At 41.1% G+C, this 16,445-nt stretch overlaps 1 protein-coding gene across 5 annotated transcripts in view; it reads right to left on the bottom strand.

Annotated features, from left to right (window-relative positions):
• The window catches only part of LOC140728151 (cadherin-7-like), a 122,974-nt gene that overhangs the window by 53,245 nt on the left and 53,284 nt on the right, over nucleotides 1-16,445 (bottom strand). For all 5 annotated transcript variants that reach the window (XM_073046400.1, XM_073046409.1, XM_073046417.1 and 2 more), the window contains 3 exons: nucleotides 15,667-15,961; nucleotides 14,415-14,534; nucleotides 2,429-2,596 (listed from right to left, as the gene is read on the bottom strand). In XM_073046400.1, coding sequence (XP_072902501.1) covers nucleotides 2,429-2,596; nucleotides 14,415-14,534; nucleotides 15,667-15,961 — 583 coding nt within the window. The remainder of the gene's footprint in view (nucleotides 1-2,428; nucleotides 2,597-14,414; nucleotides 14,535-15,666; nucleotides 15,962-16,445) is intronic.

The raw sequence follows: 16,445 nt of genomic DNA, 5'->3' as shown, positions 1-16,445 counted from the left end.
GTCTGTTTCCCTGGAGTGAAAGAGGCTGAGAGGTGACGTGAAAGAGCAATGAGACACATAGATTGACTAAGATAGCCAGTGTTTGTTTCCCATGGCAGGAGTGTCTAAAACTACAGGGCATAGATTTAAGCTGACAGCGGAGAGGTTTGGCAGGAGTTCTGAAAAGTTAATTAATTAATTAATTTATTGAGATACCGTGTGGAGCAGGCCCTTGTGGCTCAGCCACACCACACAGTAAACCAATTTAACCCTAGCCTAACTACAGGACAATTTACAATGATCAATTAACCTAGAAACCAGCAAGTCTTTGGACTGTGGGAGGAAACCCTGCAGTCATGGGAAAAACTTACAAACTCCTTACAGGCAACATCAGGAATTGAACTTGGGTCACTTGTACTGTAAAGTACTCTGCTGACTGCTACACTACAGTTACAGGACAGTTTTTCCACACGAAGATTAGTTCGTATCTGGAATGAGCTGCCGGAGGAGGAAGTGAAGGCAGCAACTTTAACAACATTTAAGAAGCACTTGAATAAGTAGAGCATAGAGCGTTAAGGAATTAATGAAGATTGGTGTGATTGGTATAGATAGTCATGCTAGTTATCATAGACCCAGTGGGCTGAAGGTATTGTCCTGAAGGTAAAAGTCAATGACTATAAGGAGTAATATTTATAGAAAAATAATGAGCATGACATAAACAATTCCTTCATGATTCAGAATGAGTGACAATTACACATTTATAAAATAGGCTTCCTGAGAAATCTGAGGATGCTTCCCTTCTGTTAGGGACCAACATCTCAAACAATGAGGTATGGTAGCATACCAGAGTTACCAAACTAACAGCCTAGCATTTGAAACACACCGATCCATCAACATTAGTTTAAATCCCACCATCGCAACAGGGAAATTTAAATTCAAGATATTAATTAAGGAAAAATATATTCACTGTAACACTCAGCATGAAGCTTGTGGATTGTTGTAAAATCTTTTGGTTCATTAAATGATCTTTAGAGAAGGAAGTCAGCTGGCATTTCTCCGCCTTTTCTACCTCCCACATGCAGTGATGCCTTATGTTTGTGGCTCCGGTGAAGTGGTAAAATGGTTTAATATTGTCACATGTTCTGAGGTGCAGTGATCTGTTTTGCATGCCATTCTTATAGATAATTTCAGGTAGTACAATGAAAAAAAGCTCTCGCAGTTATGGATATGGGGCAATGCAGACAGACAGTAAGGGGCAAGACCATGATGAGGTAAAGTCCATCCTATTGTAACAGAAGCTGCCCTGGATCCTGGTGGTGCACACTTTCAAGGTGTTGCATCTTCTGCTCAATGGGACTAGGGAGAAAAGAGAATGTCCAAGGTGGGTGGGGTCTTTGATTATGTTTATGTTTTGCTGAAGCAGTAAGAAACATAGACAGAGTCCCTGGAAGGAAGGCTGGTTTCCATGATATGCTGAGCTATACCCATAACTCTGTAGTTTCTTATGGTCTTGGGTAAAGATGTTCTTATACCAAGCCATAATGCATCTGAGTAAAATGCTTTCTATGGTGCACCAATTAAAAATGGTGATGGTCAAAGGAGACATGCCAGATTTCTGCAGCATCTTAAGGAAATAGAGGCACTGATGCACTTTCTTGATTGCCAATGACAACACCATGATCCAAGCATCTATTGGTACGACAACCCAACTGTGATTCCCAGCCAATTGTGCACACACTGATGGAACAAACAGGAATCTCCAGCACAGGGATGTCATTATATCATGAACATTTACTTTGTATTAATTAAGAGGCTTAGTATTAATTAGGCAGCACAACAAAACCTAGGAATGGGGGTCCAGTTCATTTTGAAGCATCTCAAAGCTCTTTACAGCCAATTAAGCTTGTCTGAAGCTTTATTACTGTTCTAATGGAGGAAACATGACAATCAATGCGTGGACACCGAGCTCCTGCATGCAGAAATAAGTGAATGATCAGACTAACTTTAACTGAAGTTAAATATTGTCCAGGACACTGGGACAGCACACCTGCTCTTCTACAAAACAATAAAGGTGTATCCTTTCTATTCACCAGAGAGAGGATGTTGACCCTTAGTCTACCATTTCATTGGAAGGATAGCACCTCTAGATGTACAGCATTACCAGAACCCTGCAATGAAGTATCAGACTAGACTTTTCTGCAGGATTAAACATCAGGAGTTAAAGGACTCTGCAATGATCTCCCGATCTTGAAACAATTTTCTCTATCTTTATTACGTTGACAGATTGTCACTCCAGGTGGTCCTTGAAAATAAATTTCCCTTCATGTTTTCATGAGATGTTCTGCTTATAAATTCATGCTAATGGAGACAGGAAGATATAATGTAGTGTCTTCAGTATTTATAACTGGTATGATACTGAGAGATCTCATTGAGCTGAGAACATACTTACTGTGTTGGAATTTTGGTCCATTGTCATTAACATCAGATAAGGTGATGGTCACAGTTGTTGTCCCTGAGAGACCTCCTTTCAATCCAGCCATGTCTTTCGCCTCAACAATAACCATGTAATGTTCTTTGACCTCTCTGTCCATATTAGGTAAAGCTACCCGAATAATTCCTGTGGAAAACATTCCCCTCCTGATTAAAAAGGAATCAGTCTTCCTTGTACAACATATCAGATAACCAAAAACAATAGCACACAATTTATAATTGGTTTCATTATCTCCTGTTAGCCGTGGTCGCAGTTCTAGGGGATTTTCCCATGAGATTTGTAACAAGGTAATTTCTGCTCATACAAGTAATTTAAAGTTCTTTCAATTCCATGAAATGACATTTCAGCTAGCTAAATCAGGGCAGACCTATTTTGTTGAATATTTCTATGTAGGACACTTAAATCATTGAAAAAATGTGTCAACTCTAAGTGAATGAAAAATCATCCTCTTTGCAATTTCCAAGTGTTTGAACCATCAAGGCACAGAAGGCAGCAGAACAAATACTGGTAGATGGTACAGAAGGTGGGTATTTGATGTTTGACATGTGCACGGTAGACTGAAAGGCCACTTTCTATGCTGTGTAGTTCTATGCCTCTATAACTGGCAACACCTCCCTCACATTCCCACGAGGTCAGATGACATGGGGCAAAGAACAAAAATCTGGAGGAATCCAATGCATCAGGCAGCATTTGTGGAGAGAAATAGACAACCAAATTTCCAGCTTCAGATGCATCAAATAGACTGAAGGGGTAGAGCCAGAAAAAAAAAAGTTGGAGGGGAGGGATGGAGCCCAGGAGTTGGTACGTGAGCAGGTGGATCCAGGTCAGGAGGGGAAGAAAGGCAGATGGTAGAGGGGAGAGTGTCACTATTCCCAATGTTTGTTGCTCCAGATTTTGGCATCAGTAGTCTCCACATGACTCATGGTTTCAACCAGTCTTACTTCCACTCTCCATTGCACAACATGGAGTCGTGCTTTTGTACAACACAGAAAGGGGCCCTTCACACACTCTACATGCGAAAAGCTTAAATTTTCATCTGCTTTAAAATTCCCTCTCATCTTGAACCCTTATTTTTTTAAACTTTTGAATGATTTTGAACATCTTCCCTATCTCAAAATCTAATGAATCTGCACTGCACTCCCTCTACAAGAGAGATATAATTTATTGGAAAATATGAATGGTTGAAAGATCTTCATTGCATTCTTGCAGACAGAAGTGTTTGTGAAGACACCATGAAAGATGCTAGCAGTATGGTGGAAGTTCCAGGTGTCAGGAAACATGGTGTGTGAAGTTACCATAGCTAGAGAAAAGATTATCGGGAAATAGAAAGGTTTGAAAGAAGATAAGTCATCTGGACCACATGGTATAAATGCCAGGGTTCTGAAAGAGGTGGCTGAAGTGATTGTGGAGGCATTAGTAATGATCTTTCAAGAATCACGAGATTCTGGAAGACTGAAAAATTGCAAATGTCACTCTACTCTTCAAGAGGGAAGCGAGGCAGAAGGAAGGAAACTATAAGCCAGTTAGTCTAACTTCAGTGGCACGGAAGATGTTGCAGTCGATTATTAAGATGAGGTCTCAGGGTACTTGGAGGCACATGATAAAATAGGGTGTACTCAGCTTGGTTTCCTCAAGAAAAAAATCTTACCTGACAAATCTGTTGGAATTCTTTGAAGAAATAACAAACAGGATAGACAAAGGAAAATTGGTTGATGTTAGGTACTTAGATTTTCAGAATGCCTTTAACAAGGTGCCACACATGAGGCTGCTTAACAAGAAATAAGCCTGTGGTATTACAGGAAAGCTTCTAGTATGGATAAAGCAGTGGCTGATTGACAGGATGCAAGGAGTCGGAGTAAGGGAGCCTTTTCTCATTGGCTGCCAGTGACTAGTGTGTTCCACAGGTGTTTGTGTTGAGACCGATTCTTTTTACATTATTTCAATGATTTGAATGTTAGACTTGATAGCTTTGATGCAAAGTTTGCAGATAATATGAAGCTAGGTGGAGGGACAGGGAGTTTTGAGGAAATAGAGAGGCTACAGAAGGACCTAAATAGATTAGGGAATGAGCAAAGAACTGGCAGGTGGAATACAGTGTCTGGAAGTGTATGATCCTGCACTTTGGTGGAAGAAATGAAAGGGTTGATTATTTTCTGAATGGAGAGAAAATACAAAAAAAAAACTGAGATACAGAAGGACTTGGAGGTCCTTGTGCAAGATTCCCTAAAGGTTAATTTACAGGTTGAGTCTGTGGTGAGGAAGGCAAATGCAAAGTTGGCATTCATTTCAAGAGGACTAGATCATAAAAGCAAGGATGTAACGTTGTGATTTTATACAGCAATGCTGAGGCCTCCCTTGGAGTATCGTCAGCTGTTTTGGGCCCCTCATCTTAGAAAGGTTGTGCTGAAACTGGAGAAGGTTCAAAGGAGGTTCATGAAAATGATTCCAGCCTTGAATGGCTTGTCATATGAAGAGTATTTGATGGCTCTGGGTCTGTATTTGCAGAATTTCAGAAAAATGAGGGGTGACTTCATTGAAACCTATCGAATACTGAAAGGCCTTGCTAGATTGGATGTGGAGAGGATGTTTTCTTTGGTGGGAGAGTCTAAGACCAGTGGACACAGCCTCGGAATACAGAGACATTCTTTTAGATAAGGAGGAATTTCTTTAGCAAGAGAATGGTGAATCTGTAGAATTCTTTGTCACTGGCAGCTGTGGAGGACATTTTTACATATATTTAAGGCAGATGTTGATAAATTCTTGATTCTTGTGGCCATATCTGAAACTTGGCTAAAGAATGGCTGCAATTGGGAGCTGAACATCCAAGGATATACGGTGTATCCGAAAGGCAGGTCAGTAGGCAAAGGGGGTGGTGTGGCCCTGTGTACAAGAAATATTATTAAATCATTAGAAAGGGATAACATAGGATCGGAAGGTGTAGAGTCTCTATGGGTTGAGTTAAGAAATGGCAAGGGTTAAAGGACCCTAATGGCAGTTGTATACAGGCCTCCAAACAGCAGTCGGGATGTGGATTACAAATTACAGCAGGAGATAGAAAAGGCATGTCAGAAAGGCAATGTCATGATAATTGTTGTGGATTTTAACATGAAAGTGGTTTGGGAAAACCCAAGCCAGTACTGGACCTCAAGAGAAAATTTGTAAAGTGTCTGAGGGATGGCTTTTTAGAACAGCTTGGTGTTGAGCCCACTAGGGGATCGGTTGTGCTGGATTGGGTATTGTTCAATGCCCCAGAGGTGAAAAGAGAGCTTAAGGTTGAGGAACTCATGGGGAACAGTGATCACAATATGATCGAGTTCACTTCAAAATTTAAGAAGCAGAAACTAAATTCCAATGTGTCGGTATTTCAGTGGAATAAAGGAAATTACAATGGCATGAGAGGGGAACTGGCCAAAGTTGACTGGAAAGGGACACCAGCAGGAAGGATAGCAGAGCAGCAATGGCTGGAGTTTCTGAGAAAAATGAGGGAAGTGCAAGACAGATATATTCCAAATAAGAAGACATTTTTGAATGGAAGAAGGACACTACTGTGGCTGGCAAGTGAAATCAGAGCCGAAGCAAAAGCAAAAAAGAGGGCATCCAAGGAACCCAAAGCTAGTGGGAGGATGGAAGGTTGAGAGGCTTTGAAAAACTTGCAGAAGGAAACTAAGAAGGTCATTAGGAAGGAAAAGATGAATTATGAAAGGAAACTTATGACTAATATCAAAGAAGATACTAAAAGCTTTTTTTTTAAGTATATAAGAGGTAAAAGAGAATTGAGGTAGATTATAGGAACAATAGAAAATTACGCTGGAAATATTGTAATGAGAGACACACAGAGATGGCAGAGGAACTGAATGTGTATTTTTGCATCAGTCTTCACAGTGGAAGACATCTGCAGTATACCGGACATTCAAGAGTGTCAGGGAAGTGAAGTATGTGCAGTGAAAATTATGAGTGAGAAGGTGCTCAGGAAGCTTAATGGTCTGAGGGTGGATAAATCTCCTGGACCTGATGGAATGCACCCTTGGGTTCTGAAGGAAGTAGCTGGAGAGATTGTGGAGGCATTAATGATGATCTTTCAAGAATCAATAGATTCTGGCATTGTACCGGATGACTGGAAAGTTGCAAATGTTACTCCACTTTTTAAGAAGGGTGGGAGGCAGCAGAAAGGAAACTATAGACCTGTTAGCCTGATATCAGTGGTTGGGAAGTTGTTGGAATTGATTGTTAGGGATGAGATTATGGAATACCTGGAGGCACATGACAAGATGACCCAAAGCCAGCATGGTTTCCTGAAAGGAAAATCCTGCCTGACTAGCCTACTGCAATTTTTGAGGAAATTACAAGCAGGGTGGACAAGGGAGATGCAGTGGACGTGGTGTACTTGGATTTTCAGAAGGCTTTTGACAAACTGCCGCACATGAGGCTGCTTAGCAAGATAAGAGCCCATGGAATTACAGGAAAGTTACTAGCATGGGTGGAGCATTGGCTGATCGGCTGAAAACAGAGTGGGAATAAAGGGATCCTATTCTGTCTCGCTGCCAGTTACCAGTGGAGTTCCATAGGGGTCAGAGTTGGGACCACTGCTTTTTACAATGTATGTCAATGATTTGGACTATGGGATTAATGGATTTGTGGCTAAATTTGCTGATGATATAAAGATAGGTGGAGGAGCGGGTAGTGTTGAGGAAACAGAGAGCCTGCAGAGAGACTTAGATAGTTCATGGAAATGGGCAAAGAAGTGGCAAATGAAATACAGTGTTGGAAACTGTATGGTCATGCACTTTGGTGGAAGAAATAAACTGGCAGACTATTATTTAGATGGGGAGAGAATTCAAAATGCAGAGATGCAAAGTGACTTGGGAGTCCTTGTGCAAGACACTCTAAGGGTTAACCTCCAGGTTGAGTTTGTTGTGAAGGCAAATTCAATGTTGGCATTCATTTCTAGAGGTATAGAATATAGGAGCAGCGATGTGATGTTAAGGCTCTATAAAACAATTGTGAGATCACACTTGGAATACTGTGTGCAGTTTTGGGCTCCTTATTTTAGAAAGTATGTGCTGACATTGGAGAGGGTTCAGACAAGATTCATGAGAATGATTCCAGGAATGAAAGGGTTACCATACGAGGAACATCTGGCAGCTCCCTGGAGTTCAGGAGAATGAGAGGTGATCTCATAGAAACATTCCGAACGTTAAAATACCTGAACAGATTAGATATGGCAAAGTTATTTCCCATGGCAGGGGAGTCTAAAACAAGAGATGCGAAGAAATTACTTTAGTCACACGGTGGTAAATCTGTGGAATTTGTTGCCACAAGTGGCTGTGGAGGCCAAGAAATTGGGTGTATTTAAGGTAGAGATAGATAAGTTCTTGATTAGCCAGGGCATCAAATGGTATGGGGAGAAGACAGGGGAGTAGGATGACAGAAAGAATTGGATAACCCATGATTGAATGGTGGAGCAGATTCAATGGGCTGAATGGCCTACTTCTGCTCCTATATCTTATGTCAGGGCATGTAGGGATATGGAGAGAAGGCAAAATATTGGGACTGAGAGCAAAATTATATCAGCCATGATAAAGTGGTGAAAGAGACTCAATGGGCCAAATGACCTAACTCTGCTCCTATATCTTATGTTCTTATGGTGACTCATGGACTGATGTGAGAGACCAAACAAATTAAAGCATGTCACAGCAACAAGAACACCCTACTGCAATAAGACTCCCTCAAGCCTGAGTTCTGTGGAAAGGTTGTGTAGACTGGGATGTTATTCCCTGGAACGTGGGAGATTGAGGGGTGACCTAATTGAGATATACGAGATCATGAGTGATGAAGGCAGTCTGCTTCCAATGGAGGAGGTACTAAAAACAAGAAGGCAAAGGTTTAAGTTGAAAAGTGAGCTATCAGGAGCCCCTCACGTTCTTGTTAAATGTCTGCCCTCTCACCTTAAACTTATGTCCTCTAATTCTTGATTCCCCAACCCAAGAAGAAAAATTGTGCACGTGACACACACACACACACACACACACACACACACACACACACACACACACACACACACACACACACACACACACACACACACACACACACACACACACACACACACACACACACACACACACACACACACACACACACACACACACACACACACACATTGCTCCTCCAGCAGTTTTATACACATTGATAGAGCAGTCATCTGGGCAAAAGAAAAGTCATTGTATTAAAGAACAAATCTTCCTCAAATGCAGGGAACAAAATGTATCCAGATAAACCAACAATGTTGAGGATCAAATAGCAAGTGTAAAGCATTTTGTACTGGAGGCTGTACAAATCACTCAGGGGTGGATTATCACAGGTTAAAACAAAGATAAAAAAAATACTGTTGGAGTTTATCACTTTTGAAGGAAAATTAGCATTCTAAATTAGCTGAAAAAAAAACATCTCTTTGGAATGTGTGCAGATGCTGCTGTCATTAGTATTCAGCACCTTCCTTCCAATGGCACTGTAACAATTCATATTCCCCTGCCATGATTCTGACTGCAGGTTCAGAAATGGTAAGAAACTATTTAAAGAAAAACTCGTTTTCCCCCCCTTTTCTTTAGGGAGTGCTGCAGAGAAAAAAAGAGCAACCGTATTTATATTATTTTGAAGACTCTTAAATGCACTGGCTAAACTGTACCTCGATTATTATGTGCAGCGCTGATCACATTATTGGAAAGAAGTGGTTGCAATGGAGAGAGTGCAGAAGGGGATTCACCAGGATGGAGACTTCAGTTATCCAGAGAGAACAAATAGTCTTGGCTTGTTTTCCCTAAGGGCACTGAGGGGTGATCTCATGCAGGGATATAAAATTGAGGCATTGCTTACCCTGATATTCAGAATCTGTTTCCCATGGTAGGGCATAAGTTTAAGTCAGGAAGGAGCTTTAAAGGGTTTTGAAGAAATTATAAAAAGGATAGATAGAGCAGACAGAATCTTGTTCTCGTGGTAGGGTATCAAAATAAGAGGGCAGAGGTTTAAGGTGAGAGGAAGGTGTCTTAAAGGAGATTTGATGGAAAGACTACCCTGCCCCACAGAGAATGCTTGCTATCTGGAACTCACTGCCAGAAGAGGTGGAGGAATAAATACAAAGGCAATCCTTAAGTGATTTTTAGACAGGCATGTAATAGGCAAGGCATAGAAGGATACGGTTCTCATATAGGCAAATGGGATTAATGCAGAAGTGGAAAACGATCAGCATGGATGTGATGGGATGAAGGGCCTATTTCTATGCTGTATGATTCCCTGGCTGTACAAGTCACAACTGCAAGGATATTTTTGAAGCTACCACTACACTGAACAGTCCCACAGAGGACAATAGCCAGATAATATTGAATAATTACCAAAGGCCGATGAAGAAAACAGGGAGAGATCCCCAAATACTCTTTGAAATTGTGTCAAGAAGTCAGTAATGTCTCACTGAGGAAAAAGAGCCTTTGTTTTGTTTATCCTACCTGACATTGTAGCATGACATTCAGTCAGCCTGTAGTTTTGTCTTCAAATCTCTGCAGCAGAGAGCAACAAGTAATTTCCATGACATGTTGAAATGACCACTCTTCTATGCAGCTCCCAATGTGATGGAACTCTCTATTTTCTGAATGACTTTACTCCCAAAAGAACTCAAGCAGCTCAACACCGTCCAGGACATAATGGCACTGTGTGCACTACCTTAAACACAAGCCTGTGGAGACCTCGGGGAGTGTGCAGAACAATTTTACCAGTGTACTTCCTGGATTCAAGGCTATAAGCTAAAAGCAGAGGTTGCATAAGCAGGTTGTTTTTCTGGAGTGTTGAATGTAGAGATTAGAAAGTAGGGATTTATAAAATTATGATAGGCATAGATATGGCAAACCAAACACAAACAAGAGAAAAATCTGTAAATACTGGAAATCCAAGCAGCACACACACAAAATGCAGGAGGAATTCAGCAAGCCCAGCAGCATCTAAGGAAAAGAGTACAGTCAATGTTTCAGGCCAAGACCCTTCATCAGGACTTCATGCGAAGCTCATCAACTTTGCCTCCAACTTCCTCCCTGCCCTCAAATTCACCTGGTCTGTTTCCGACATCTTCCAACATCTTGATCTCTCTGTCTCTATCTCTGGAGACAGCTTACCCACTGATTCTCACAGCTACCTGGACTATACCTCTTCCTACCCTGTTACTTCTAAAATTACCATCCTTTTCTCTCAATTCATCCATCTCTGCTGCATCTGCTCTCAGGATGAAGCATTTCATTCAAGAACTAAGGAGATGTCTTCCTTTTCCAAAGAAAGGGGGTTCCCTTCCTCCACTATCAATGCTGCCCTCAGCCGCATCTCTTCCATTTCATGCACATCTGCCCTCACTCCATCCTCCCGCCACCCCACCAGGGATAGGGTTCCTCTTGTCCTCACCTATCACCCCACCAGCCTCCCCGTCCAACACACAATTCTGTGTAACTTCTGCCATCTCCAGTGTGATCCCACCAAGCACATCTTTCCCTCCCCCCCCCATTTCTGCTCTACATAGTGATTGTTCTCTACCTGACTCCTTTAACCATTCATCCCTCCCCACTGATCTTCCTCCTAACACTTATCCTTGCAAGTATAACAAGTGCTAAACATGCTCCTACATCTCCTCCCTCCAAACAATCCTTCTAGGTGAGGCGGTACTTCACCAGCGAGCATGCTGGGGTCATCTACTGTATTTAGTGCTCCCTGTCTATCAGCGAGACCCGACACAGATTGGGAGACTGCTTCGATGAGCACCTACGCTCTATCCACCAGAAGAAGCAGGATCTCCCAGTGGCCACCCATTTTAATTCCGCTTCTCATTTCCATTCCACTGTGTGAGTCCCAGACCTCCTTTACTGTTGCAATGAGGCCACACTCAGGTTGGAAGAGCAACATCTTACATTCTGTCTGGGCAACCTGCAACCTGATGGCATGAACATTGATCTCTCGCACTTTTAGTAATCCCCGCCCCCCCCCCCCCCCACCTTCACCATTCCCATTTCTCACTTTTACCTTATTACGTCCTTCTGGTGCTCCTCCCCTTTTTCTTTCTTCCATGGCCTTCTGTCCTCTTCTATCAGATTCCCCCTTCTCCAGGCCTGTATCTTTCACCAATCGACATCGACGTTTTAACAGTTTATTTCATCACTTCCCCTCCCCCTCCCGTTTCACTTATCACTTTGTAGTTCTTGCACCCCTCCCCTCAGATTCTTACACTGACTCTTCATCTTCTTTTCCAGTCCCAATAAAGGGTCTCGGCCCAAAACGTCAACCGTAGTCTTATCCATAGATGCTGTCTGGCCTGCTCAGTTCCTCCCACGTTTTGTGTGTGTTGCATAGATAGCATAGATTCTTTTTCCCAGGGTAGAAATGTCAAGTAGTAGAGGAAATGCATTCAAAGTGAGAGGGAGGGAATGGTCAAAGCAGATGCAATAGTGACATTCAAGATGCTGTTCGAGAGACACATGGATATTGCAGGGACCAGAGAGATGAATAGACACAGAAGAGATTTAGTTTATTTCAGTATCTCTTTTGGTGCAGACATTGTGGGCTGAAGAGCATTTTCCTGTGAATTACTCAATGTTCTATGATGGCATTGGGTTTGATGACTGTGAAGTTCTAAACTCAAACGAAGAACCTAAAGCCTTACTGGATATATAGTAAACAGCCATGAGCTCCCTCACTAAAGGGAGATTATATTGTAACTACCCAACCTTCAAAGACTAGTTTATTTCTTCGTTTAATCTCCACAGTGAGTTTAGCTGCCAAAATCCATAATTTGAGCTGTGGGTCCCCTCACCCTACCAAGGAGAAGACACTTCCAGCTAACAAAGTAGTTTAAAATAGTTATTTTATTTTCAGTGAAACAAATCCAAACATTCTTAAAACACATATAAAGCTCAGAGGATTTTAAAACAAAGCATTTTCATAACACAAGGATTTTTAAACCTTTTGGGAATTAAAGATTTTTAATTCCCAAATCATAAGGCACAAATCATTTCTCAATTATGAAGGTTTTCTCAAATAAAGAATTTTAAAAACATGTACAATTCTTATAAACTAAAAAGACATACCAATAAGTTGCAGACTAACAAGTTGTCTGTTGCAGAAACCGAAGCCGAAGATTCGCTTTGTGCTTTGCCCATATTTCTTTACGTTCTTGTTCGCTATGATTATAGCCGTTTTCTACCACTCATGTGACTTCACAAGCATCTGATATTTTCTCAGATTTTTTTTTAACATAAATGCTCTAAAAGCATTTTCAGTTACCAGTTAATCCTGTAAAGATAACTTTTCCAAGTACATAAAGCTTAGAACTATAAACACATTAGTTATTGATATAGTAAGTTATATTATTCATCTGTTCTGCAAGCTTCCTTGAACCAAGTGATTTAAGAGATGGCTTGTCTGTTTCAAACAGCCCAAATTAAACAACCCGTTGTCATATACTACACTTTGAGCAATAATAAAGCAGGTGTAGTGAGGTACCATCTGCTTCTTCACAGTTTCTTCTATCTACAGAGCTTGTTTGCAAAGCTGTTCTATAGGCAGTATTTTTAACTGCCTATATCAAGCCGATTACTTCCTCCATTTACATCTTCCAACCAGAAGTTAAACACACTGTTAGTTGGAAGTTTACTTACATCTGTTTCGTCCTACAAAATGTTGTATTTTTGAAAGCAAGCTTAGCAAACATGATATCTCTTGCACCAGATGGTGAATGTCCATCACAATTCTATGTTCTTCTCCAAGTCAAAAACCTCCTGAACTAGAAATGTATTGTGATTTCTTCATTTTAGCTGGCTCTACTTAATTTAGCAACCTCTTAACACCATGAATATATGGATTTGTAGCATCAAACCATACCTATGAAGCTATAGATTAGAATGAGGGGTAGCCCAAGTGTCTCTTTTAAACATAATCACTGGTATATTTCTTGTACAATTAGAGAGTGAGTGGTTAGGAGCAATTGGCTAGAAGTTTCCTACAGTGACACAAATACCTCAAGTTGTTTTGTCGAGTTCAACTCTTCATGACCTCATGGACCAAAGGGTCCATAAGGTTTTCATTGAAAGACATGGTGCCAGGCCTTTCTTCCACACAGATACTGCTGCTGCCCAAGTTGGGAGCCAGCTGGGTTTGAACTCAGGACCATCTGACTTGAAGTCCAGTGCTGATGCCACTACACCACCAGCTGTCCATAGAGTGGTACAGAAGAGAAAAAGGCCTTTTGGTCCATCACGTCCATGCCACACTTTGTACAGTTATCCCATTTGCCCATATTAAGACAATTCCTTATGTGCTTTGACTATTTAATTGCCAGTCTAAATGTTCATTATATTTAATATCTGCTTCTGCCACTTCCTCTGGCAGCAAGTTCCAGATATCAGCTACACTCTTTGTGAAAACATACCCCTCATGTCCTTTCTATAGTTCCTTTCTTTCACCTTAATCCTATCTCCTATTTTGATGTGCTCAGCTTCCTTCAATCCAGGGTAAACAAATCCAGCCTACCCAAGCTCGCCTCATAACTAAAGACCTCTAGTCCTGACCACATCTGGTGAATCTCTTCTTCATTCTCTCCAGCACATCTTTCCTATAATATGGTGACAGAAAAGTACCCAGTACTCAAAATATAGTCTAACCAAGATTGTGAAGTTGCAGCATAACATCACAACTTTTGAAATTTTATATATCTGGTCATGATCTAGTTGAATGGCTCAGGCTGCTGAAAGGATAGCCAGTTCTTTTTCTTTTATCCTTTTCCTGTTACAAAGAATGTAATTCCTTTTTATTTTACTACCAATTTGAAATATGTTTCTCATCTTGATTGTATGTTACCACTCGTTATTCAAGCTCATTGGGGAAGACCATCACACTATAAGGTGCAAGACTCTAGCATTACCTGTTGTTGGTTCTATCAGGAAGTATGGTTGACCTTGAAGTATACGATACACAATCCTGGCATGGGCCCCGAATGAGGGGTCATCAGCATCTGTAGCTGTTACTTGGGTAACTGAAGTTCCTGCACATAGTTCAAGGAACACATTCATTAAACATTTCTTGCACACTCTTTTCCATTCAAATCCTCTCTTGTTAAAACGGATATACAGCATCAACACATATGGCAGGAAAAATGTCTTCCATTTATATAGCACCTTGCTTTATGTATAAAAAATTCAAAGCCTTGAGAAGAGCTCAGTGGGTTAGGTGAAGGGAGGTTAGGTGTGTTTCCCTTGGCTCAGGAGCCCTAAATTGATAGTCAGTCTCAGAATAAGTGGTCAGCCATTTTAAAGATGAGAAGAATTTCTTCCCCCCCCCCCCCCCCCACTCTGAGGGGTGAATCTTCATAATTTTGCACCATGGTATGATATTTTTGAGATTGTTTGAAAGATATCTTAACAAATGGTGCAGTAGGGTCAATGCATAAAATGGCTCCTGTCACTTATGCTGCTGTTAACAAACAGAATTATGATGAAGCCCAATGTAGTAGAATTATGTAATCTGTTACATGCAACAAAAATGCATCATGTAGTGTTGTACAGGTCCTCCTGGGATCTATTTCATGCAGAAATATGGTTAATGATCAGCACAGATTTAGAAACTGAAAGGCAAAAGCAGTTGAGGGGCTGAATGGCAAGTCCTATGCTTATTCCTCATGGCAAGGTCAAAGGAGTTGTGCAGGGCAAGTTTATTGATTTACAGAGAGTGACAGGTGCTTGGAATGCACTACTTGGAATGGCGTTGCAGGCAGATATGATAGGCTATTGGAGAGGCACAGGAATGTGCAGGAAATAGAAGGATATGGGCATGGGTAAGCAGAAGGGATTAGTTTAGGGAGCATTTCATTACTAATTTAATTCGATCAATACAGCATCACGGTCTAAAGGACCTGTTCTTGTATTGTACCATTCTATCTTCTATTTTGCAGGATTATAGTGCGATTATGTAGAATCAAACTAATCTGTCCCATTTCCCTCGTCTATTAGAGTCATTGTCTAGTATAGACAATGGTACAATAAGTAACCACTATTTATAAAGAAACTTTGATGTACTGTATATCCATCAGCCAATTAGTAGTGACTGCTGTATGCCCAAAGCTCAGCTGGAGAGGTGAGCTGGTGATCAGAGCTACACATAATATTTTAGGTGCTTACCATCAGGTGACATTTCAGGGACGGTGGCAACATAAGGACCATTCAGAAACCTGGGTTCATTGTCGTTGATATCCTGGACTTTGATGTTGAATTCAGACTCTGGTTCAACAAGCTGATTGGTTGCCTTGTTTATCACTTGTGCCCGCAATGTGTAGAAGGGTTTTTCCTCTCGGTCCAGCTTCTTCATGAGATAGATGTCTCCTTTATCCTCAACAATAGTGAATATGGTGCCAGCTCCTTCACCACTCAGGGTATATCTCAGAGTACCATTGCCATTGTCTGAATCAGAGTGCAGCTGTGGGTATAAAGTTATCCAGGCTATGAAAAGAATGTAATTTTAAGGTTGCAAGTTCACTGGTAATGCAGGGGAACCACCATGACTCCAGCAAAACTCATCTCAACACAATATTAACAATAATTCCACCTTACACTGAAACATCACTATTCAAAACAGCTGGCTTTGAAAACTTGTACCTGTCCAAAAATTGGATGCATTGTGCTCTCTCTCAGGGATGGCAGGAATTTATTGCAGACAAGTTCGAAGTGTTGCAGTTTGGGAAGATAAACAGTGTAGGACTTTCACAGGGAATGGTAAAACACTGAAAATGCGGAAGAACAAAGATCTGAAAATTTAGATTCGTAATTCCTTAAATATGGTGTCACAGGTGGATAGAGTCATAAAGAAAGTTTTTGGTACATTGGCCTTCATAAATCAAAGCACTAAGTAAAGGAGTTGGGATGGAATGTTGAAGGTGTGCAAGATGTTGGTGAGGAAAATA

Source organism: Hemitrygon akajei, chromosome 1, assembly GCF_048418815.1.
Source record: "Hemitrygon akajei chromosome 1, sHemAka1.3, whole genome shotgun sequence".
NCBI classification, from domain to species: domain Eukaryota; kingdom Metazoa; phylum Chordata; class Chondrichthyes; order Myliobatiformes; family Dasyatidae; genus Hemitrygon; species Hemitrygon akajei.
Note: the sequence above shows the minus strand (reverse complement) of the source record. Positions and strands in the feature narration are given on the sequence as shown.